This window comes from Lycorma delicatula, chromosome 9 (assembly GCF_047948215.1).
Source record: "Lycorma delicatula isolate Av1 chromosome 9, ASM4794821v1, whole genome shotgun sequence".
Lineage (NCBI taxonomy): Eukaryota > Metazoa > Arthropoda > Insecta > Hemiptera > Fulgoridae > Lycorma > Lycorma delicatula.
The window spans coordinates 76808734-76834630 of record NC_134463.1 but is presented as its reverse complement, the minus strand read 5'-3'; the positions used below and the strand labels follow the sequence as shown (position 1 = coordinate 76834630).

The 25897-nt window shown below is 29.6% G+C and overlaps 1 protein-coding gene across 2 annotated transcripts; it reads left to right on the top strand.

The window, feature by feature from the left end:
• Window positions 1-412: 412 nt before the first annotated feature.
• Window positions 413-25897, top strand: LOC142330262 (L-xylulose reductase-like). Of its 2 annotated transcripts, none has more exons than XM_075375450.1 (5): window positions 413-698; window positions 7500-7752; window positions 10451-10565; window positions 22136-22346; window positions 25618-25895. In XM_075375450.1, the coding sequence occupies exons 1-5, from the start codon at window positions 647-649 to the stop codon at window positions 25719-25721; spliced, it is 735 nt and encodes a 244-aa protein (XP_075231565.1). In that variant the 5' UTR covers window positions 413-646; the 3' UTR covers window positions 25722-25895. The 2 variants fall into 2 exon arrangements, with proteins under 2 accessions (XP_075231565.1, XP_075231566.1); XM_075375451.1 differs by lacking the exon at window positions 413-698 and adding an exon at window positions 6125-6149 and having other exon boundaries at window positions 25618-25897.

Here is a 25897-nt window from a genome sequence, read left to right as displayed (position 1 = left end):
CTATATATTTATCTGAGAGAATGTGTTTTTGTAGGAGGTTAATATTTTTTAGTTAATTAATGGTAATAAATGCCTTAAAAAATTTTATTGAAAATTAGTGTAGCAAATTTTATAAAATAGAATTAATCATCTGAAGAGTAGAATTTCATCTATATTTGTAATTATTTAAAATCGGCTTGTTATAACAATACGCGAATTTAATAAATTACCGTTAAATTAGTCTTTCTTGCACTTCATAGTAGTTCAGTACTGTAATCAACAGGTAGCGCTGGAATTAATCAAAAATCGAAATACCTATCCGAAAAACCGCTGTTTGAAGGAAATAATTTTAATAAAATGCCAATGGTTTGTTGTTCGAACGTATTGCATTCTCTGTATTCAGTGAATACAATAATTTAATTTTTCTAGGCTTATCTTCTGGTAACACTGTTTATTAGCCTATCTGTTAATGAAGTCGTTTAATGTAAGAAAGAAGTTTAGAAGTTCTACGATAATTTTCGGTTTCATTTAAACACTGTTTGTAGCGTTGCAGTTGATTGGCTTTCACCGTCTAAAACCAATTACTTTACACACTTTATTTGTTATATTATTTAGCATTCTTTGTATTTATTTTTTTGAAAATTTACAATTTTAATTTTCGGGTACGATGGAAGTAAATTTTGTCAATAAACGTGTTTTGGTTACCGGTGCTGGTCAAGGTAAGAAAATGTGTTTTGTATATACCTTTGTAAAACAAAAATTAAAGAACATATTTTTTAAAAACCCCTACAGGTTAATTTTTAAAAGTTATGAAAAAATATTTTCTGTCGCTACTTGTAAACAGCGGCCAGGGCAGAATATTCGTCAAGTCCCATAATCTTAACGGCTTAGGCGAGTTAAAGAATTTTTGATCACTCTTCAAAATTTACATAATCATTCCTAAGCCTAACTAGCATCCCATGCTAACCTTATTAGGGAAAGTGAAGAATGAAGTCTCTTTCCTTTGCTGTCATTGTTGTTCTGAATATACAGTGGTATTATCTAACATCATGCCTTAATTCCACTTAAATGAAGTTAATATTCAGCCGTTCAAGGGATGCCCACACCCAGGTACTGCTGGAAAATAAACATCAATAATTTCATAGAGAGAAACTATAGTGCTTCTTGTAACTTAGGTATTTATCTATATCACAGTAATAAGAATTTGAAAAAATTGTATTCCTTTCTTCTGTAAAACTACAATATAAACTTCATCAACCATGTTGGGTAATAGGATACAAGAAGCATTTTGTATTGAAATCGGAAACAGTTTCTTGTATTTCATCTATATTTTTAATGTTTTGGAGTTACAATTAATTTAATGTTTTGGAGTTTTGGCAATTTACATGCAGTTTTGAAATCTACAGGAAAATTAAAAATCTGGCCCAGTTATAAAGAAAATTCTGAAATCTGCCGAATGATATTTTATTTGTTTATGAAATATAGCAGTTTTGTTGTTTTAAAATATCAGCTCTTTTTTTCAAACTTTGTGACACCACTGTAACTTACCAATGCCTGGCATTTAGTTCTGTGTAGTATAGGACCAATGATAAGAATGTGAGGCTGAGGCTGGAGCTCGGTTCTGCTACTGATGTAGCATCTTGAGGTAATTCAACTTTTTTTAAATTTAGAACATTTCATTATATATATATAAAATTGTGCATTTATTGTTTTTAAAATTTATACTATCTGAACTTCTCTTATCACTGATTTTCTGCAGATTCAGTTTACGCTAGTTTTTGACCTTTGAAATATACAATTCTCCAATGTTGCTATTACCTCTGTAGCCACTAAAATATTAAGAGGTTTTTGGCCTTTAAAGAAATATTCAGCACTTCTGAGTTTTTACCATTATTTTATCTCATCTAACTTCATGTAGAGCTTTTAAATTTGAATTGGCCATATCAACTCTATTTTTGTCTTTTTAATTTTATTTTTTGTTCCTTGATTTTTCCATTTCATTGTTGTTTTCATAATACTGTGTTGTTCGCAATATATGTCAAAACCACCACTGTCATCTACATTTACAGTTATTATGTACAGGTCAGTATATTTATTTCTTAGTTTTTTAGTACTTGTTCAACTTCCTTGAATATCCCGTGTAGTTTTCTTAGAACTTAATTTCCAAGGGTTATTATTACTTTTTTCTCTTGTATTTTAATCAGTGTAGTTTTCATAGTTATATTTAATACATGTGTCAAAGTACAGTATACTTAAACTTTTGAGTGTGTTGAAAAAGTATTCAGTAGCAATTTGAGATAACATATTAGTATACTTTTTCTTTCTCCAAATCTCCTGCCCTCAGAGATTGTAACTCACAGATACTTAAAGTTTTATGTCTTTTGCCTCATATTTTGTACTGTAGAATAATCATTAGTGTACAGTTACTTTTCCTCCTTACTTTCAGATATTTTGCTTTATCTTAATATATTTCCAGTCCTTTTTTGTTGGTTTATCGATCTGCTCAATTATGAGGTTATTAGCTGTGTATGTTTTACTGTCATGTTATCAACAAATGCCAAAATTTTCAGTTTTTCTAAAATCTTCCTCTTCCTCTGTATAACTAAAATAATATTAGATAAATTTGAAGAGTATTTATATCCCCCATTCTGACTCAAGAAACAGATTAAAAGTTGGAAACATGCATTTAAGATGCTGCTAATGTAGCATCTTGATGTACAAATCTTTTATAATCCAATAATCTTCTCTGAAATATCAAATTCCTTCTTAAAAGTTCATTTTGTTCAATAGTGCAATATACATTTTGGATTTCCTGAAAATGAAGGTCATTCAGTGAAGGGGTGAACGTCACAGAACGGAATTCACCTGTGAATTTAAACATTTCTGGAATAATTTGCTTTGCAGTGAATAGTTTATGGACTGTTAAAGCTTTCTTCCACAGATCAGTCTGCTGATCTTCAGTTGTCTTCTTAGAATTTTTAAACATTAAAGAATTATTTTTCTTAGTTTATGTGGTACTGAATAAAGCAATTCCCTTAATAACAGTCATTCTTATTCGCTCTTTTGAAAACTGGGATTAATATTTCTCTGTTACATGACTAAAAATTTGTCTTTTCTCCTAATAGGCTGCATAAAATGAGTTCATATGGGATTTGTAAATAAAGTAATGAGACTAGTTCAGGAAAACTTTTTTATTTACAATCCAGTTATACATGGACTCTATCATCTTCAAAATAGTTCCTTTGAGAAGCCACACAATGCTTCAAATGGTTTTCCCACTCTTCATAGCAGTGTAGAAACTCAGAAACTGGAATATCCTTCAGATGGTCAGTTACATTTTTTTTTGTTTTTTACTGTGTCCTTTGAGGTTATAAAGTTGGGAACAGGAAAAAATCTCAGTAACTCAAATAAGGTGGTTGAGGAACTACAGGAATGTTTTTCTTTGCCAAAAACTTGTTAATTGAGAGTGCAGTGTGACAATGTGCATTGTTATAATGCAGCATCCAGTTTTCTTTGATAGCTGGTATCACGCAGGCAACTTTTTTCCGTAGTCTTCCAAGAAATTTTCACTAAACACACTGATTTACAGTCTGTCCTGTAGGCAAAAACTCCTTATGGACAATGCCATTACTATTGAAAAAACAAATAGCATGGTTTTGATTTTTGATTTGCTTATTTTTGCTTTTTTGGGATGTGGTGAGTTTGAAATGTGCCAAGTCCTTGCTCTGGTGTTATGTTTCTGCTTTGTACTCAAATATCCAAGATTCATTATCAGTAATAACAGAAAAATCAGGATCAGTTTCAATTCGTCCTAAAAAATCGTGGCACTTCCACCCTCTTGTTTTTTCAACAATGACGTTTTTTGGGACCAATTTTGCATAAACTTTTTTCATGTCCAATTCTTTTGTCAAAATTTGATGGACTGTGGTACGATTCAAATTTAATCGTGCAATCATTCTGACAGTTAATCTCCGGTTGTAACGTATCAAGTTTCTGATTCCCTCAACATTGTCATCACTTTTTTATGTTAACGGTCCAGATTTAATAATTATTTACATGAAATTGAATATCTATCAAATCTTTTATTTTACTTTTTTTTTAATAAAATGTTACATTATTCATTAGAAATGTTCTTGTTTAAATATATGTTATTTATCCATATTGTTTTTCATTAGTTTTGAATAATTTTGATAAAGCAGGTTATAAGTGAAGTAATATTCCTAATTATTCATTATATACATTTACTAGCATTTAAAAGAATAAAAAGAAAAATATAGTTGATTAATCAAATAATCTTTAATGATTTTTAGTATAAACATCAATTTATTGAAGTTAAAATAAATAACCTAGGATAATGGCTTGCCAAATGGGTATTATTTCTTTTTGGTCTTATCTTGTTTTACTCATGCGGCAATTTAATAATCAGTTTTAAGTTACCACAATAATTGAAAACATTTTTTTATAATTGCTGCCATAGCCAATGTCCTACAATAATCGTAATCTTTTATTATTTGTAGCTATTTCTAAGTCATAGATTATGTCATTTGAAATTATTTGCATTTCATTGTTTAAAATTAAAAAAAAGTCCATTAATAATTTCAATAACTGATAATTCAGTATAATTGGCTGATGATAAATAATCGGTTTAAATATAGAGAGCAGGTTTTAGTGTTTCAACTTAGGTTTCTCACATTCTGCAGCAGGGCCAACCATAAACTTATCAAGATTGGTCCTTTTTTCTTTTCTTTCCAGATGACATAAAAACAGTCATTTTATAGGTGCATTTTAAAAATGACCTATATCTTAAATTACGTAATCAGAATAAACTGCATATTTATTTTACACCTGTAATTGTACTATTGAATAAATTTATTCACTTTATAATGTAATAGAGTAGTTCTCTGTTTACGAGTTTTAGAGCATCTGCTGCTGGTCTACAGAAATATTTATAGATTCCTAATATGCCATTGCTTGCACTCTATAAAAATTAGTGCCAAAAGATAAAAATTACTTGAAGAAAAAATTTATCAGTTTCTCTTTTGCAAAATTTGCTGGAGACAAATAATTGTTATCTTTAAATGAAAAAAAAAAAGTTTAATCTGCAAAAGTTTTATTTCTAATTGTACTTTACTAAGAATTTAAATTGTATAAGATTTATAGTATGGACCCCAGCAAAACTAACTCCTGGATTTCCTAACTTTGCTTGTAAAACATTAGTAGAAAGTGTGGCAGAGCTACGCCCTTTCCTATTGATCTTACCATCTCAGTTTTAATCATGACCTAGAATGTGAGCAGTGTGCATTTGTTATCAAGACTTATTTTTAAAATTGTGATTCTGTTATCTTATTACAGTGATTATTTCATGCTCACTTCAGACTATGTGAAAATTCTGCAGTTCCTGACTGAAGAATTTATTATTATTATCATATCACAGAGCTATAGCACTAAGCTAAGTTGCTAATAGCTGTAGCTAAGCAACTTAATTGATGCCACCATTCATGAAGCTGGATGATCTGTAGTTATTCAAAAAGAAATATTTCCAAGTCATCTGATTTCATAAGGCGACATCCTATGACTGATATGTTCACCCAACATGAAAGCCTGATTATTTTTCTTTGGAGGCATGTGAAGTCTTCAAACATAAGTCAAGGATAATTGATGATCTTAAAGTTATTAACCAATAAGAAATTGCTGCAATATTACCAAAAATGACCAGGCGAGGTTGCATACTTATATAGATAATTTAGGTCGATGTATGGACAATATAATTTTTAAAATAAAATAATAAGCGATTTAAAAAATTGTAAACAGTATTCTTTTAGATTCATAAATACAATTATTTTTTGTAATTTCAATTTTGATATTTAAAACAAAAAAAAACCTATAGGTATCTGCCAGACTTATATAAAATTTCTTTAAAAGAAATAATTTCATTTGACATCAGCCTCTGCAGTGAGGTGTGTATCGTTTCCATCTTTCATCTAGAAAGTTTCAGGTGTAAATCCTTGTCAGGATTAGTATCTTTCATGTCGTACAAATTTCTATAATTCATTTCCTCATAAGAGCTTGAGTAGGGGATGATGTCCAGCAATAAAAAAATCCAGCCAAATTACAATCTATCCCTAGAAGAAGAATACAAAAAAAAATTGACATTGGGATTATGTGTTCAGGTAATTCCAATTAACTTTAGTATATTGTAAATTTTGTTAATGAAACAACGGAAGATCAATTTATAAGGTCTATTTTTTCCATTATGTTTTTTTCTATTAAAAAATTTGTAGATTATTTAATGGTAACAGATAAACTATTGTATGTGGAAAACTTGTGAAAATGTAAAACCAAGAATTGGTGCTGCTACATTGGTACAGAACACAGATAGATAATAAATCTTTAGAACTTATATAAAACTACAACATAGATGGTAAGAACTTCTTTAGAGTAACAGTGTAATACACTTTATAAAGGAAGATATCTTTCCTAAGGTTATCAAGACATAAGTTTTATTCATAGACTATGAGTAACATTCTATTAATAACATCATTTAAATTTAGAATACAAAAATAGTAAAGACTTCAATTTTTTGTTGGTCTTTTTATGAAGGAGCATTATAGATTTAACAAAAAGTTGTTTCATAAAAACTGATGACAGAAAACGTTGATAAATATATATTAATAATGAGCTCTACAATTTTAATATAAGAACAACATTCAATTATGACTTCTATGTAATGTTTAGCTTTAATTTTAGTTTCATAATAAAGAGTAACGTTAATTAAATGAATTAATCATTTTAAAACTTCATTGTTACTATTATTTGATGTACTGTCAGTGTAGTTTCATTTGATAAAACTTTAACTGAAGTATGAGTGAGTAGTTGTAAAGTTTAGTTCGTATGTAAATAAGTCTAAGTTTGTGATGACATTTTAATAATTCCAAACCTTTACTACAAGCCCTGTGAAGGTATACATAACATACACTGAATTAATAACTAAACATGCGTTCTAGCATTAGTTATTACATAATCAATAGTGAAAATATGTAATGTAATTGGAACAGAGTACTCGGATGTGATGTCATAACTTCTTACGTTAGAACGTAAGGTAATATTTAATATTAAAAATTATTCATTTAGAAGATGTTTTTGGAGTTTATTATTTGCTGCTCTTTTGATAAAGAGAGTTACTATAATTTGTTCCATTGATGATGGAGCTACATTATTAGTTCCAATAAAATTATCTGGAATAAAAATTTCCATGTAATTTGAATCAAGAGCAATTCATTAATTGGTTTTTTAATATCTAAAAAAATTATGTAGACCTACCTTGATGACCTTGTCATCAGCACATATACTTCAATCTCTTTGAGTAAAAAACCTTTTTATGATGTAAGAGTGATCAGTGACTTAAAATAATAACTGGCTGTTGGAGAACATTTAAAAAAGTAATACTTTTTATAGCAGCCCCGTGATTACTTGCTTTAAAAATTTATAGATGTTAAAAATTTCATTTTACTTTTTTTCAGGCATTGGCCGTGCATTAGTTAAAAAACTTGTGGAATGTGGTGCTAAAGTAGTGGCTATCTCACGTACCAAACATCATCTGGATACATTGGTTGAAGAAGTACCTGACATCGAAGCAATATGTGTAGATATTTCAGGGTGGGGTATAACACGGTCTGTAATAGAAACCATTGGCTATGTAGATTGTTTAGTTAATAATGCTGGAATCGCTAAGTTGGCACCATTTCTTGATGCAGAACCTGAAGATTTTGATAAGTAAGTAATTTATACAATCTGCTCCCATGTTATGTACTAATTACTAATTGAACTAGCAAGTGTAAATTGTATGATGGTATTAAGATTACGTCTTCTTATCCAGTATATATATATAAATATAAAATAATTAAAAAGAGATTTAAGATATTCATAGGTAGTAGTGACAGTAATTTATAATAGATAGATTACTGTAATCATTTAAAAGTACCGATTTAAATTTCTGTAATGTTGAAGGTGAATGGAAATATTTTCTTATTATACAAACTTCTTTCTTCTTCAGTTTTTCATTTAATTTTCCAAACCATACATTTTCCATTACACATCTTAAAAATAAGACATTCATTATGTTTGAAGATTGCAAAGCTTCAATAACAATATTTACCAAAAATAATAATAATACTTGAATTTTAATAATAACAATAGGTTGAGTTTTTCATTTATTTTGTTTGTTGCAACAATTGAAACAAGTTCTGTTGGTAGCATATATATGTGAACATATATCATATGAATTATATAGAGTTAGCCAAAAGATACGCAACCCTAAATTTGAAAACATACTGCAGAGAGAAATCAAGTTTTTTGCCGACGAATGTGTTGGTAGCAGCTGACCTTGAAATAGAATAGTAGTACAATGGTGAGTAAGCTGTGAGCGAACAAACATGTGTTTCTCTCAGGCCCATGCATTGAGTGTTGAGAGTTATTTTAAATCGTGGTCATTCTTAAAATGTCAGGAAGACTATAGGGTAGCTTTTCTTGAATCGCCACGGGTGCCTAATAAATCAATAATTTTATGTGTAGTTGCTTATTTTAGAAAACCGGTAGTGGATTAATTAGTTTATACATTTTTTAAGTGATGCGTCTTTGGAAAGTATCGCCTATCCTTGCTGCATTCACCAAGAAAGTCAATATGAAAACTGTTAACAAATCGAAATGTGTTATGGGAATGTCGTAGATCTTCATCCACATCCATCCATATTGCATTCACATTATCCATGAACTTCGAGAACCTGTTAGGGGAAAAAATTACATTACTGTCGATGATTTTTGTGTTTTATTCACAGCAGTATTTGGGTGTTGGATTGTTTTCTACTCTGATGAAGCATGGTTTCACCTAAGTGGCTACATAAATAGCCATAACACCAGATATTGGAGTTCAGAAAACCCTCATATTTTCAGATCATTGTAACATTGAACATTGTAAACATGTGATTGCAAACATGTACGTTGTAAACAAGTTTAAATTATGAACACTTTTTCTCTTTCTTGGAACTTTTATGGTTATCATTTTTTAAATAATAATCTTGGCAGTAACAGAACTTGAATGAGATGACTTACGTATTTTTCCAATGTAAATAGGTATCTTCTATCCATGCCAACAGCAGAGTGAAATGTCACTCTGTTAACTTATTGAATGTCATTGCACTTATTCATGTTGCCTCATTTAGCTTTTTAATGATTACAGCATTTTGTAGAATTTTTGTAATCTAAAGTATTTATTCACTATAAATGTGAAATCTCCATTTATCATATCAGATCATTAAAGGAAAATTGAGAGAATATGTGTTTTTATTACAGTTTACTATTAATTCTTATAAATTATGGATTGCTAATGGCACTTCCTTTCATTTAGAAAGTTATGAATTCAAATCCCAGTTGGGTTAAGTGGTTTGAGCTAAACACAAAACAAAGTGGTTTTGTTTTATATTTGGATCTATAATTTTAATGAAGAAAGAAAATAATTTTGGTTAATTATTAGTTTTCAGTTTCATTACATTAAATTTAAACTTATAAAGGCGTCATGCTCCTTACCAATTTGCATGCACATATACATACTTACATGGAGCATCTATATATGATTAAAGAATCTGATATTACCTCAAGTTGGTCTTTATGTAATAATAATTTCTTCTTATTTCTCATTAACTCTTTCATGTAGAAGAATTGATTTTATCTTATAACATAGATATTTTGAAAACAAAGTTTCTGTATGTAAATTGCACACAAAACAATAAATAAAAAGTGACAAAAGTTAAATAATCATTACAGTAAAATTTGGAAAAACAGCAAGGCCGCTTCTACATCAGATTTACAAAATCTTTATTCTTTTGTTAGTAATTTTAATAATTATCTAGAAATTTAAAACATATTTCCAATAAATTAATTTAAAATTAAATGATTTCCTGTTATAGAAACATTATATTATCGAGTATTTAGATAAATTATATGAGTTTTGAGCTAATTAGATAAACATGAATTTTTCCATACTTTATTGAATGTGTACTTAAATACATACTCAAATAAGCTCCCGACCTATCCTTTAAAATTATTTCATCTAGTATTGATTGTTTATTTATTATCTTTGCATAGTTTCATCACTATTTCTTTTTCAAAGAAATAATTATTTTTATGTGTTAATATAGTCTAATCACCTTTCTTATTTAATTATAAACTTTTACTTTGTAATGCTGTTCTGATCAAGGTTTTTCCATGTTTTCTCTTGAATCTTCTTGAGAAATGATAGAGGCTTTTAGTTATCTATAAATTAGCAAACCTAGCTAACATGATCTGTGCAATTGCTTAGCTGACATGATCTGTGCAATTGTTATTACAAGCTGAATTAAGTATTTATTGTTAGGATAATTAATCTAAATTTTACAATAATAGCAATAAATAATTTTTTCCAATTTTTTTATTTTAGAGTATTTGACACAAATGTGAAGGCTGTTTTGAATATAAGTCAGGTTGTAGCAAAAGGCATGGTTGAAAGAGGCAAAGGTGGATCAATTGTAAATATATCATCTCAAGCATCTAAGGTAATATTTATCTATTTAAATTTTAATATTTCATTAATTTAGGTAATTTAACCTATTTCCTGTTTAACTGAAATTATTTAATAATATATATGTGATCTGATAAAATCGACAAGAAAATTTTCAGATGCACAGTAAGAATACAATTATATGAAAATAATATAATACATTCTAGAATATCATTTGATTTAAAATTCAATTGCAGTAATTTTAACTGTCATTATAATGACTCACTGTGTGTGGCAAATATTTATTTTTGTTTTACCAAAAACATATCTGGTTGTATTTTTATTACAAATAGACATTATTTAAAATTATCATTTGCTTCAGATCATAGTTGAAAGTCTCTTAAAAATTTCACGAACACAAAAAGCTAACACTATCAAAATGAATGTGTGTAATTAATTCATAAAACAGGTCTTAAATTTAAAAAAAAAAATTTAAGCATTCAGTAGACGATTGATCAGTAGTTTGTTAAAACTAAAATTTTGGTGAAAATACCAGCTCACTAGTGAAGATGATTACTAGCATCACATTCAGTTCTGTGTTAATATATTTGAATAACATTTAGCTAAAGTCTTTATACAAGTCTAAAGTATTTTTTATATTTGCATAATATAATTTATAATAATAACAGTAATATTTATAATACAGAAAAATATTTAATTAATTTTTAGATTATTTTATGATAATTTTACATTTTCCCCTTAATTATTTTGTAAGCAAATATTATGTAAGTTAATGGCTACTAATAATTTTTGATAACCCACTGGGTTGGTCTAGTGGTCTTCCCAAATTAGCTGATTTGGAAGTCAAGAGTTCCAGCGTTCAAGTCCTAGTAAAGTCAATTATTTTTACACAGATTTGAATGCTAAATCATGGATACCAGTGTTCTTTGGTGGCTGGGTTTCAATTAACCACACATCTCAGGAATGGTTGAACTGAGACTGTACAAGACTACAATTCATTTACATTCATACATATCATCCTCATTCATCCTCTCTAGTATTATCTTAAAGTTAATTACTGGAGACTAAACAGGAAAAAAGAAAAAAAAAAGAAAGAAAATAACTTTTGATACCATTTTGCTTATTTTGTTTCATATCATATAAACAAAGTATCAGTTATAATAATTGTCTATGGTAGCTTCTATTTCTACCAGATTGATTTTAAATGTTTTGGTGTCATTTCAAATAGCTCTTTTTGAGTAGAAATGCAAAAAAGTCTGAAAATTCCATTTCTTTGAAAAATTTCTAAGGAAACTTGGAAAACTTCCTATGTCTATAACTGTAAGAGATATTGATCTGATATAGATTCTGTTACAAAGAGAAAAATACCGCAAGGAAACTACAGAAAATACTGCGGGGAAAAGTACATGGAGGAATACTGCAACGCTAAGGAGAAACGATCTCAAAATATTAATTATTTTAACTTTGTCAAACTGACTTTTAAAAGTTTGGAGAACTATTTACAGTATGATTTAACACAGAGTAATTTTAGCTGAACTGCGGAGGAAGGAATTGTCATATGGTCTTACCATGCCATGTTTGCAACAGCAGCTCCAGCCAACTTTGCCATCATGTAGTGCTGTTTTAGCAATCATTGTAGTTGATAGTATGTTATTTGCATAGTTTTTGAATCTTTTTAACAGTATAAGCTACTGAAAGTGTAAATTATTTAAAGTAAATACTTCATTATATATTTATATAAGTATATTGATTAGCTGGACAGGTGATATGTCAAATTTATTGATAAACTTATCATTTATTGTCTGTTCTGCTTTGATTTTTTATTGTTTCTTGTTTTCAGTGGTTTTTTTTTTCTCATTGATGTGTATTAAGGCTCTACCAATTATGAGATTGATTGCTGACAATGAAAATTGTTTATTTAGATGTGTTTGATTTCTATATAATACTCAGTCACACTATGATGAATTGATCTCATTAATTGGTCTCAGGCTATGATCTCTAATTATTGAAGAAGTGGTTAACAGATGGAATGAATATTCAGATTTTATTCTAGAAGACACCACTTACCAGCTATCCATATAGAATTCTCACAGATTATTTAAGTCTTAAGCTTCTAAAATGGTGGCACTGGCAAGTAAACCAAATACAGAACAAAAAGTTGCATTTTAAATTATTATGTCAGTAACCGCCGATGAAGAACTTCCATTATGATGTTTTTCCTCATTGATAGTTGGTGGCAATGCAAGAACTTGGTACAAAACTCTTCTTAGTACTATTTGTGGAGAACAAACTATTTTTTTACCTGTTGCATCAACAGAAATTACTGCTAATTTACTTAAAGGTGGAAATGACCACTTTAAATAATAAATTCAGCTCTTTTGATGCAGAATTAATTTGATCAAGTAAAGCCATAATTTTGGATAAAGCTACAATGGATCTCGGTTTTGCTTTAACTGTAGCTGATCAACTACTGAAAGAAATTAAGAAAAATCATCAACTTTTTGTTGATAAGGTAATTTTACTTGGAAGTGATTTCTGTTTACTTGAGCTGTTGACAAACATGAAGACAGAATAAAAACAGTCAAATTGGACATTAAATTCTATTAACTGTGGGGAAAATTAAAAAAATCTTAGAACTTAAAAATGATGTTCACTCAATGTAGTTCACTTTCTGTGAGTGGATGTTGCTACTTGGAAATGGTGACCATGAAACAACTAATGGTTTACCAAAGGAAGTGATAGAAATACCTTTCATTATTTTATTTTATGAAGATACAGCCAAAGAATAATTTGATATTTGATGACAACAAGTTTCAGATTGTTATGCAGTTGCTAAAAAAAGCCATTCTTTTGTCCTGAAAATTCAGATGTAGACAACTTAAATGAGAATATTCTAAATCTTTTAGAAGGAGCAATAAGCGCATATTTAAGTTCCGACTGCATTCATTCTAATTTGGGAGAAAATGCTGAAGAGTTATCCAATAGAATTTCTAAATGTGCAAACTCCTTCAAGAATGCCTGTTCATGAATTCAAAGGTAGAAGTTGTCATCATGCTTTTGAGAAATCTTAATACAGAACAAGGTTAATGGTCAAAATAACCAAAACCATATTTGATTATTGCAGAAGTAAAACTGGTTTTTCGTCAGGTAAATTGATTTTCATTTCCCGAATCCATCTTTGCACTGCAGATACTAACCGTCTCTTCCCTTTATACTAAATGACAGTTTCCTGTAAAACTTGGATTTGCAATGATAATCAATAAATCCCAAGGTCAGACAATGGAAAAAGTAGATATTTATCAGACGATAGAAAAAGTGGGTATTTACCTTCTCAAACCGGTGTTTGGGCATGAACCGGTGTTTGGGCATGGGCATGTTGAATCATCAAGAATGTGAAGATTTTATGACGACGTAAAAGTGAAATCATCCACAGGTCAGAGCAAGACAGGTTATTTACAGATTCAGAAAAAAATAGTGTTTGTCAAGAAATTTTCCAATGTAATTAAATTACAACATATTAGAGTGCAGATCAAATTAGAATTTTATGTTAATGAATAATTTAAGGATTTTAAATTAATAAGTAACATTATGTAAAACATCTTCAGAGATGGGAAGGACTGTTTTAAAACTGAAACTAAAGAATAGGATCTTTAGGAAAACCAACAGCCATGTGCACGTTATGAATTTTCTGTTAACGAAAATAGTATACATTGTGTAGGATATGGGTGAAATATAGTATATTATACAATCTGGTATCCATTGTATTTTATTTTGCAACAGGCTTTATTGTTAGTTATTAAATATTTATCTACCTTAAATAATATTCATTTAATCTTACGTAATTATTTTTTTTATATTTAAGTATGATAACAGCTTCATATTTCAAAACTGAAGGATACTAGGAAATAAAAACAAGTGCAAAGCTACATAGTTTCAAATTTACTACTTTATGGTGTTAAAAATTTTTGTCTACCATCTTGGATGTGCCAATATTGAATCAAACTTTTTTTTTAAATAGGAAGATGAACATACGATACATGATTTTAATATAAAATTAAGCAATCAAAGTTACAAAAATGAAAAAATTGCTGTTTTAAAAAGTGAGGCAATATGCCTGTAGTAATTTTTTTATTTCATTTACCTTCAGAATTACATCCAATAACAAAATTTAAAAAAGTTGGAAATAATGGTCTACACCCTAATAACAACCATCTTCACAATAATGAACACTAATTTTAATACACAATAGTTCGGAAAGTAACCTCCATTTGGCTATAAATAAAAAACCTGCACAGATAAAAATATTTTATTATATACAACTTAAACCTACACAGCTTTCAACTACGTTTCAACATAGTTACCATTTAAATTCAAGCATTTGTCATAGTGTTTCACTAATTTACAAATATTTTCATAAAATTCAGCTGCCTGGGTACCTATAATATAATGGGAAATCATTTCTTTCCTGGAAAGTTTGATCTATAGATCTATCCTAGTTCAATTAACTAGATTTATACACTATACTTAAGAATATGGAATGAGATTTTTGTAAGGTGTAAAAAATGGTAGGCATGACTGATATTATAACCAAAGACGATTTGGATAGGAGGCCTGCAAAAATTAATATTTTTCAAGAAAGGCTGTATTTCTTTTTAAGGAGTAATTTCAAGTCTTCCGACTTGCTCCAACAATTTAACTCTTGCCCTCTTGTAACTGTTTTCCAGACGTCATGTTTCTACAAAAGTAATTTTAATTTAAAAAGTGAACATTCGCGAATCAAATACATAGCATCCAACCAACCTATCCACTACTGAGGGTGAACCAGTGCAATCTGTCGTGACTTTTTTGAAGCTATTTTCCTTAGAAATTTTTATATGTGCTGCTGAAATCATATCGTTGAATACTTGAATTCTTCTCAAATAATATTTTTATAACGATCTCTGAATGAAAGACCTATCTGTTTGGTTTCAAACAGTTCCAGCTTCAGTAAATACTTGCCCTTTTTAGACAACATCCATGCTAGAAACTGTTATGATGATTTATGGCACAAACTGAGAGTGAGTGAATGGAACTCGTTGTGTGATCACCTCTTCATCAAAGATATCAATTATTCGCTTTCTCGAAGAGGTTTTCATAAAGGTTCATACTTAATTCGTCAGTTCTTTTAAACTGTTTAGCTTCTGCCTGGTTGATTGGTCTTGCTACGTCTAAATTTCACCACATGTTTAGGTATTGCAGAGGATGTTCTCTGACACCAACTGGTTATCTTCCATAGCTACCAGCAGTGATATTCTCATTTTCAAACTGTGATTGAAGATTTTAAAATTTTAAACATTATCTTCATTGTCAGCGAATGATGGGATAAAGCTTTTTCAGCCCCTTTTCCCAATGCTTCCTGCCACAAGATCACTATGATAAGCTATATGTATGATATAATAATATATCTAGTAAGCATATTTACTGCTATGTCCTCGTTTACAGGCAACTGTTGCCCATTGGTTGAGGCAGGAATACAATGCTGCTAGCTTTGACTGAGATTAAGTGTTGTCCCTAACCTGATGGACCATGAGGTTCATCATGGCCTCTCAGCAGGTTTTCCTATATTTGGCTCTGCTGCAGCTGATAAATGCTTCTCCACATGTAATCACCTTCCACCTGCTGACGTGGAGGAGGGACTCTGTTAAGGTTTTTGAATGGGTTGCTCAACATCGATGACCTCGCCGTCATCAGAAAGAATGTCTCCCTTACTCTTTTAGAATATGATTTCTTATAACTTTATTGGAATTAACCATATTCGAGATTTCATCAAAAAGTACATCCAGTTCAATTTTTTAAATAATAAAAAGCTAACCGTTGTACATACTACTGATCCTAGCTGTTGCATCAATCTATTGATCAGTGTTACTGTAATATGACTTTAATTTTGCAGTATCCCTCATCCAATCCTTTATAATTGATGGCTTGTAAAAATTAATATTTTAATTAATAAGGTTTGTCTGCTAATATGTTGCCGCTTAAGGGTGTTTAGTAATAACAGAAGCAAAAATCATTGTTGTTTTCTGTTGAATGATCGGTTCCAGACAATATAGATCCACATCAAAATGGTTTGTCTAAAATAAAGAAAACATAATATTTACCTCAGTCATATTCATACCACAATTTAATATCTTTCTGTACACATTTAAATAGATGAATATACTTAACCTTGATTTTATTGAAGATGGTCTTAATTCTTTATATGAACAGAGAATGGTTGGAAAATTACAGAAAAATAAATATTTACTGCAAACCCACAACACTATAAAAGGCAGTTATTTTTAACAGATTATATTACATAAAAGAAAGGCTGAAGTTAAATTAAGATATAGTACACATAAACAAAGAAATTGTTTTTATAATCAAAGGTAATATATTTTAAATATACGTTACGTCTTTACTACTTTAAACGAAGCAAGCGATCGGACTGGTAGAGAAAAACTGTACACTGATGATGTTTATTCACAGTTACAATCCTGCAAACAATTTATAAGCATTAGGACAAAGTAAATTATTAAATAACAAAATACTAAATTCTGCATTAATATTATAACATCTAAATATTGTATAAACCGTAACAATATTAAATATAAAATTATTTTATGTGCGTAATTAATAGCGCTCCACATAATTCTCACCTTATTCGATGTAATTGTTATAGAAGTAGTTGTTAAACACTGTAACAAAACAGATTCATTTTTTTGTTATTGGTATTTAAACGGACTAATTTTAACTTAAAACAACCTATCATTTTTATTTTTCAGTACATAATTATACGATTTGAATCGATGAATCGAGTAAGTATAGTCTATAAAATGCATAATTAATAATTAGAAAGGAAAATATATTGAGTGCATAATTAATACGTAGAAAGATATATAAAGTTTATAATTTTACAGATAAATCTTATTTTATATAGAATAAACTCGCATATATGCATAAAAGTATTATTTAAAGTGTGTAATTATTTGGAAAATATAATATAAATTCAAACCACAGACATACAAATTGCTAAGTAGATAATATTTAAACGGGTCAATTTTAACAAAAACAGTAATTATGTAAACAGTATATATAATTTTTTTTTTTTGTTTAACTTCTGTAATTAAACTGGAAAGTTAAATATACAAGGTGCATAATTGTTTCTAATGTATATTTTAATTATTTTTAATAAATAGGTTGTGCAATTTTACAAATAAAAAATATTTTATTTAAAGTCATTATTTAAATCATTATTTAACTATATATAAATAATTAATAATATTCTACCTCCATAATTATTATTTAAAAGTAGTTTCATTTACCTGATTGATAATGAAGATAGTGCTGAGCAAAGGCGTAAATAATATCAAAAGGTAGACTCACAGTATAGCATACATTGGAAACAGAAGGTGGTATGATCAAAATGAAAATCTGGCGTGTATTTATATAAATCCGACTTTATCATTGTTGCAAATGCATTATTATAACTTTGGTAATAAACAGGTAATCAGGGCTGATGTAACGCAATGGAAGTTATTGTATAACACATGAATTTGCAGGCATTTTCACTGACACAAATGCATTATTCCTAGTTACATTTGAATTAAATGTTAATTAAAGTTAATTAGTAAACAAGGTTATTGCAACTTCAGCAAATACGTGTGTTAGGCACACATCCCTAAAACATCACGCGACAATTTTTCTAAAGAGTCAGTATGTTTGAGGTCAGGTTTTTTTTATTAATCAGCATTTTTTATGAGTAAGCATATTTTTAATGACAGTCACTGAACACTACCTGGGGTACAAAGTTCAAGAACCAGCAAACACATTTCTATACTACTCACGACTTCAACTTTATACTCAATAAAGTTGAAGTACTACACTCAGTAGTACCTATTAATTTGTGTGCCAAAGGATGGCCTACCAGGTCTCCAGATCTGCCACCTGTAGATTATTAATTTTGGGATTACTTAAAAGACAATACAAAACTTGTAAGCACTGACCACTTGAAAATGCATATAATTGACAAATGTACATGTAATACCAACAAACATGACACAAGTTATACTACTTGAGGTTAATGGACTGCTAAGCTGTAGAGGGGAAGAATCTTGAATATATCTTCTAGAATGATGCATTCTCAAGATTTATTCTATTAAGTATTTTAGAGTCAAAACCATTTAAATACATTTTAAAATTAAATATTGTGATAATTAAAGTAAATAATACAAGTTGTTCTAGCCATTTTGTATAGTGTTGCTAATTATTGGTTATTATGTGTTATTATTATTATTGATTATTGTGAAGGCCATTATTATCAGTATTTGGGCCATTAATTCCAACATTAACTGTTTAAAATTTGTTATTGTATTTAATTCTGAAGGTAACATGAAATAAAAAAAAGTTCCTGTATTCATTCTTTCTTTTTTGTTTTGATCCCTAGCTGGCGTTTTGATTGGATCGACTCCTAAGCTTGTACGCTGCTGTGGGTGCCAGTGGTTGTTTGATTTCACTAACAAGACGCTTCCATGCATGACGATCCATGGCAATTGTCCTCATTCAGGTTTAACCTGTGGTTTTTTTATATCATCGATCTGCTTGATCAACGTTTTCTTCGGAGCTGTTCGTCGGTCTCTGCAATGCACTGGTCATTCATACCAGAGGAGTTTTTTTGGTAGTTGGCTTTCACTCATTCTGCAGACATGGCCAAACCATTGCAGTCTTTGTTTTTGAATCTGTTCCTTGATTGTTGGATGTTGTTCGCAGCGATGGCGTATATCTCATTTCAGATGTGATCGCAAAGTGAGACTCTGATGATCTGGCGTAGGAATCACAATTGGAACACTTCAAGTTTGTTCAGGTCTGTGGTAAGTAGTGCTCATGTTTCTACTCCATGCAATAAATTGGCTGGATCAGGGTTCGGAAAAGATGTATTTTGGCCTTCAGGGAGATGTTACTTTGTTTCCAGAAGCACCACTTCAGGGAAGCGAATGCTGTGGTTGCTTGACCAATTCGATTGTGGATTTCCGCCCTAGTTGCTACTTTCTTCTCCTGGACCAGTGAGCCCAAATATTTGAATTCTTGTACTTGTTCAATTGGCATACCATCCAGTTGGACAATGGTGTGTGAGTTGAGGTACTGTTGTTGTGAGGTCTGTGTTGTTACTACTGCAATTTTTCCGTTTTTTCAATTGTGATTGATTAGTTATTTCAAAAACAAAGGCATTTATTGAGAAACTGGTTTTGCCATCGTTTTTCTACATTAAAATCATTTATTTTATGTCCACTGTACTATAAAAAGTACTATATTCATTAAGGTGGACAAAATTTTCAAACACCATAAATTTAGATATTTGTAACTATGCAGATCTACACTTGTTTCCTCCTAGTATCCCTGAGTTTTGATATACCTCCACATTTTAAAATCATTCAGTATAGATATAACAGAGTATGCATGTAATTCACAAACTGATTGGTTTCATTCTCATATTTAAAAAATATTTAAAAACTCATATTTCAATATTTAAAAATTAAATATTGATATAAAAACAATTTGAATTATTCTAGTAATACATAAAAAGACTTTTTTTGCTGCTTCAATGGATATCTATTATTATATATTTCTGGTATAACAGAAACGTCTGTTGTAAATCTTTTTTATTTGAATTCATGCTGTTCATTACAATTTAAATATTCTGTGAACCGAATTTATTTTCTATTTGTACATGTAATATTTTCTAAAAAATAATAAAATTTAGATACCGATTTAGGTCTTTAGGTCATTGTATTGGATAAAGAACTCAGGCAAAACCTTACACATCGACTGAATCTTCCCTAAGTATGTAAATATTTTTTGATAAAGTAATTGAGAAAGTGTAATCAATGGCTTTATGATAACAAATATGCATGTACTTAGAATCAATAAAAAAAATTTAATCTTGCTAACTGTGAGTAACAATCGGTCATATGTTTTAGAACGTGCCAGGTGTTTGTCATGTGAAAATTCATTGTCAAATTACTGCCATGTATGGTGACACGTGTAATAAATAAAGGAAATGGTAATGTTTATTTACACTGGAGAGAACATCTTTTCATGATGACCAATGCTCAGGATCACCTACTCTTATTACTGTACAGCTGAAAACGGATCGACAGACATGTTAAAGAGAAATGGTGTTTCACGTTAGATGAACTTAGTGTTAAATTTTGTGTATGTTCATGGTCTCTATTACATGGACTTGTGAATTTTCACCTAAAGTACCGTAAAATATGAGTCCCAAGAATTGGGACTCGTAGGACACATATTTTAAGCTAATTTAATGGGACTCATCTTGACTTTATACCTCGTATTGAGACAATTAAAACTGACTTGTTCAGAAATTTTGATTAATGGAGTGTGTTTGCATTGTGACAATCCATGTCTTTCTTTTTCCTGTTTAGCCTCCAGTAATTACCTTTCAAATAATACTTCAGAGGATGATATGTATGAGTATAAATGAAGTGTAGTCTTGTACAGTCTCAGTCTGACCATTCCTGAGATGCGTGGTTAATTGAAACCCAACCACCAAAGAACACCGGTATTCACAATCTAGTATTCAAATCCGTGTAAAAATAACTGAGTTTACAAGGACTTCAATGCTTTTGTATTGTCTTTTAAGCAATCCCAACACTCGACTTCCAAATCATCTGATTTGGGAAGACGCATTCACCACTAGACCAAGCTGGTGGGTTGCAATGCATGTCTATATGCTGCAAAAGAAACCTGTGAACTTATCAAAGGTTAAGGATGGGGTATTTTTGATCATTCAACATACAGTCCATATCTTGCTCCAAGTGATTTCCACCTACTTACCAAATTGAAGGAGTTTCTTGGTGGGAACCGCTATTAAAGTGACAACGTTGTCAAGACAGCTGTTTGTGATTGGCTTAATGGATTAGTGGCAGACTTTTTTGATGATGGCATACAAAAACGAAATGCTTGAACTTAGAAAGACTATGTGCAAAAATAGCTTTAAAAATTTAGATTATGATGCATTTATTAAAGTTAATATAATATCACATAAAATATTAAACTTAATATTTAATTTTAAAAATGGTAAAGAAACCTCATGTGTAATTATAAACTTCTTTCATAACTACCTTCCACAAAAATTTGCATTAGAAATGTCTGAGACCATATATCTACAGTTACATCAGCAACAACATGGTAGATGATCAATGCTATACTAGTGATCATTAATTGATAAAGAGGAATTAATAAAAGTAAATTTAAATCTGAAACTTACTTATAATATTGAATATAAAAAAAAAATTAATTAACAATCAAAAAAAGTTATAAAAATTGTAAACTAAATATTGATACATCACTTTTGATAGTCCAATTTAAAATGAAATGTTAGTTTAAATATAGTCCAAATTACTTAAACTCCACTCGGACTAACGTACCATAATGTGACTTTAAAATTTTATTTTGCCACTACTACTAATATTTTTTTGAACAGCTATACTGTGAGTTTGAATTTACTAATGTGTAATAACAACTTTTGCAAGCTGAAAGATAATTTTCCTGCTAATTCTTATGTTTTAGGCAGCTTTGGCAGATCATGCAGTGTACAGTAGTTCAAAAGCAGCATTAGATATGCTTTCACGTGTTATGGCACTTGAATTAGGACCGCATAATATTAGAGTGAATTGTTTGAACCCGACTGTAGTTATGACTGAAATGGGACGACTTGGTTGGTCAGATCCTGTTAAATCAGAAGAAATGCTGTCAAAAATACCATTACACCGTTTTGCTGGTAAGCAATTATATAATCATAGAGTATGTATCAAATGTGTTAAATAAGCCAAATTGTTATTTACAGTTTCCTAAGCTAAAATATTATTTTTATGTATATGATAACTAAGGTAGAAATATTGATTAAAACAATGACATTACATAATAGTCTAATTATCAGTAAATCTTTTTTATTTGAATTCATGCTGCTCATTACAATTTGAATATTCTGTGAACCGAATTTATTTTCTATTTGTCCATGTAATGTCTCCTAAAAATAATAAGATTTAGATACCTATTTAGGTCATTGTATTGGATAAAGAAAAGGAAAACCTTACACATAAACTGAATCTTCCCTAAAAAAGTATGTAAATATTTTTTGATCCAATGAATGAGAAATTGCAATCAATAGCTTTATGATAATAACAAATTTGTGTGTTTTTATAATCAATAAAAAAAAAATTTAATCCCGCTGACTGTGAGGTCATATGTTTTAGAATGTGCCAGGTGTTTGTCATATGGAAATTCATCATCAAATTACTGCCATGTATGGTGACAGTGTAATAAATGAAGGAAATTGTATCGTTTATTTATGGCCCTAAATATACGATATTGTCTAAATATATCATATCATCATGATATGACATGAACAGCTCCTTAAAAGTTACAGACTACACCCTTTACAAACTTGACTGCAAATTATTCTAGTCTTATGTTATATTGTATTTGTTTATATTTACATTAGTCATCTTAAAAGAGTATTAAAGTAGTATTAATCTTGATGTATAGAAAACTATCTTAAAGTATACATTCTTCATATGTATCAATATTTGTAATCTTAGGAATGTGATCTTTATGCTGTAGGTATAACAACTTTTTTTTGTGTATGAACTGGAAATCTAAAATCCGCTTTCAATTCACCCTGTTAAGTAAGAATGGTTTAATAGTAGTAGTTTAATTAGCCGAACTGAAGTTGAGAATAGAATTGTTATTTATTTTAATCATAAATTATATAAAAATATTTTTCTGAAGAATACATTTTTACAGGTTAAAGAATATCCAACATAACCTATAGGTTGGGTTAACCTTCATAAATTTTATGAATTATACGGATAAATAAACATAAAAGTAATTTAAATGTTGCATATATTATTTATCTTATTATTACAAAAGATGTTCAAAATGACCACTTGGGCATCAGTGCACTTTTGTGCTCCATTATTCATATTGAAAGTCATCTTACGCAAAACAATGTCAATTGCGTTGATTTCTCATTGAATGATCACCTTCAGTTCATCAATATTGTGGGAATTAGAAGCATAAACTCTCTCCATTAAGTAACCCCAAAGGAGAAAATCGCAAGTAGACAACTATGGGGAACGTGGAAGCCACAGTCTTCTACTGACAGCTTGTTCATTTGTGAAAGCTGCATGAACACGATTCATTGAAACATTTGATGTGTGACACATTGATCTTTCTTGTTGGAAGAAGCTGTATGATCTTTTATCATTATCGGTTAATTCCACATAAAATTCTTTGAAAATTGTGAGGTAAACTTCTGTATTGACAGTCCGATCAAAAAATATTGGTCCCACTATACGATTACCGAGAACAGCACACTAAACACCAGTTGTCTCATCATTAAGTGGATGCTCGAATATCTCGTAAGAATTCCTCATTAATACCAATGCCTTGTGTTCTACGAATTAAAATGGCCGGATAAATGAAACCATGCCTCGTCTGACATGAAATACAAAATCAGGTGTATCTGTCCACAAACAGTGTTTTCAAGAAGCCAGTTACAATAATCAAGTCGGTTTGTCTGTCTCTTCAGTTATTGGATAGTTGTAATGCAGTATGGTTTCAATTTTAATTCATGAAGAATTTTATGTCAGGATGTGTATTTAATATCAGATTGTTGTGATAACTTGCGTAGTGATTTTTTTGGACTGACAGTAATTCTCCTTTCAATATCGGCAATGGCCTGTGGAGTCCTAACAGAAGATTGCCTATTTTATTTTGTATTTGGAACCGAACATGTTGTACGCCATTTTTTAAATAAATCGTGTAAGTTACTCTTCGTTGGGATACAGGCATTTGGAGATTTTTCTATGAATATTTTACGTGATTCTTCAAACGATCCTGAATGAATATAGGCCTCAACTATAGCTTCTCCTCTCCTGGATTAAATAAGGCATTTTACACCAACATAACTGCACTCACTATAACTCCACTGCAACAAAGTGTATACTGCACTGAAACGTAACCATCTGACAAACAGCAACAACAATCAGTATACATATACATCCACTAGTCATGCTAGTTGTGCGAGAGTCTTTCATAAATAGTGTTGGGTAGCAGTTTCATTATGTTGCTCTCTCTCTCACTCCCTCTCCCTCTTCACACTCTTTCTATGGAGTTTAATAATTTTTTGTTTTCGTAGAAAACCTTTTTTTGTATACAGACTGTTTTTTACTAAGCTGAAAAAATAGTTTGCCACATCTGTTCTCTTTTATATAGTGAATATGATAAGTTGCAAATTACTTGAACTTTAAATTATTTTTTTGAAAAAAATTGAGGGGAAATTGAATAATTTTATTTCTTGCAAAAAAGATAATGCAAATTTAAACCCTCTAAAACAAGTAAAATAAAAATTTTAACCACCTTCCTGTCCTTTTAACCACTAACAGATTCTTAAAACAAAACTAATATATCAAAACTAGAAAGTCTATGTCCCTAATTATTCCCTTTTCAGTATGTATTTTTATTATACCAATGTTCCAGCATTCTTTTATATTGTTTTTTTCATTTTAATTTTTTTTCAGTATTTATTTTTTTGTACGTGAATATGAAAATGAAATTTACTGCAAATATTTATTTGTGAGAAAGTATAAAAACTGCTTTTTTATTATAACTGAGGAAATTGTAAAATGTGTCCTGGACTTTTTATTTTTAAAGTTTTTGCAATTTCTGTCCATGATGGTCAGTAATGAAATCAAAAAAAAAATATTTTTATTTTATGTTGCTGTTACTGAGTTATGGATGGATAATTAAAATATGGTTAATCTTTTTTAAGATAATTTAAAAAATTATCTTACAAAATCACTTGATTCTTACCATTCTTTCTGTTTTTATGACTTTTGGTACATACATTGAAACTAAGTATATTTGAACATACCCTGCATTATTAGTGTACATCAGGAATTGTATAATAATTTTATGAATCATTCCAATATTGTTTTTATTTCATAAATTTATAACTTTAATGTGTGTGTTTTTTTTTTTTATTTCAGAGGTTGATGAAGTTGTGAATGCAATACTATTTCTTTTGAGTGATAAAGCAAGTATGATTACTGGTGTTACACTTCCTATTGATGGAGGATTCCTTGCCTGCTAATTTGATTGTTATAATACAGTGTAATAACAGAATTAATGTTTTCTTATTTGTGTTTATTTTTGATTAAAAATATATTGTTTAATAAAAATAAAAAAATAGAAAAAAAAAATATGTTATTCATTTTTATATCATTTTAAAAAAAATTATAATTAAATTAATTATACAAGAAATTATTA

Coding starts and splice junctions, on each gene's coding strand:
- LOC142330262 (XM_075375450.1), top strand. CDS start 647: ATGGAAGTAAATTTTGTCAATAAACGTGTTTTGGTTACCGGTGCTGGT. Junction 699..7,499: donor GGTTACCGGTGCTGGTCAAG/GTAAGAAAATGT, acceptor ACTTTTTTTCAG/GCATTGGCCGTGCATTAGTT. Junction 10,566..22,135: donor TATCATCTCAAGCATCTAAG/GTAATATTTATC, acceptor CTTATGTTTTAG/GCAGCTTTGGCAGATCATGC.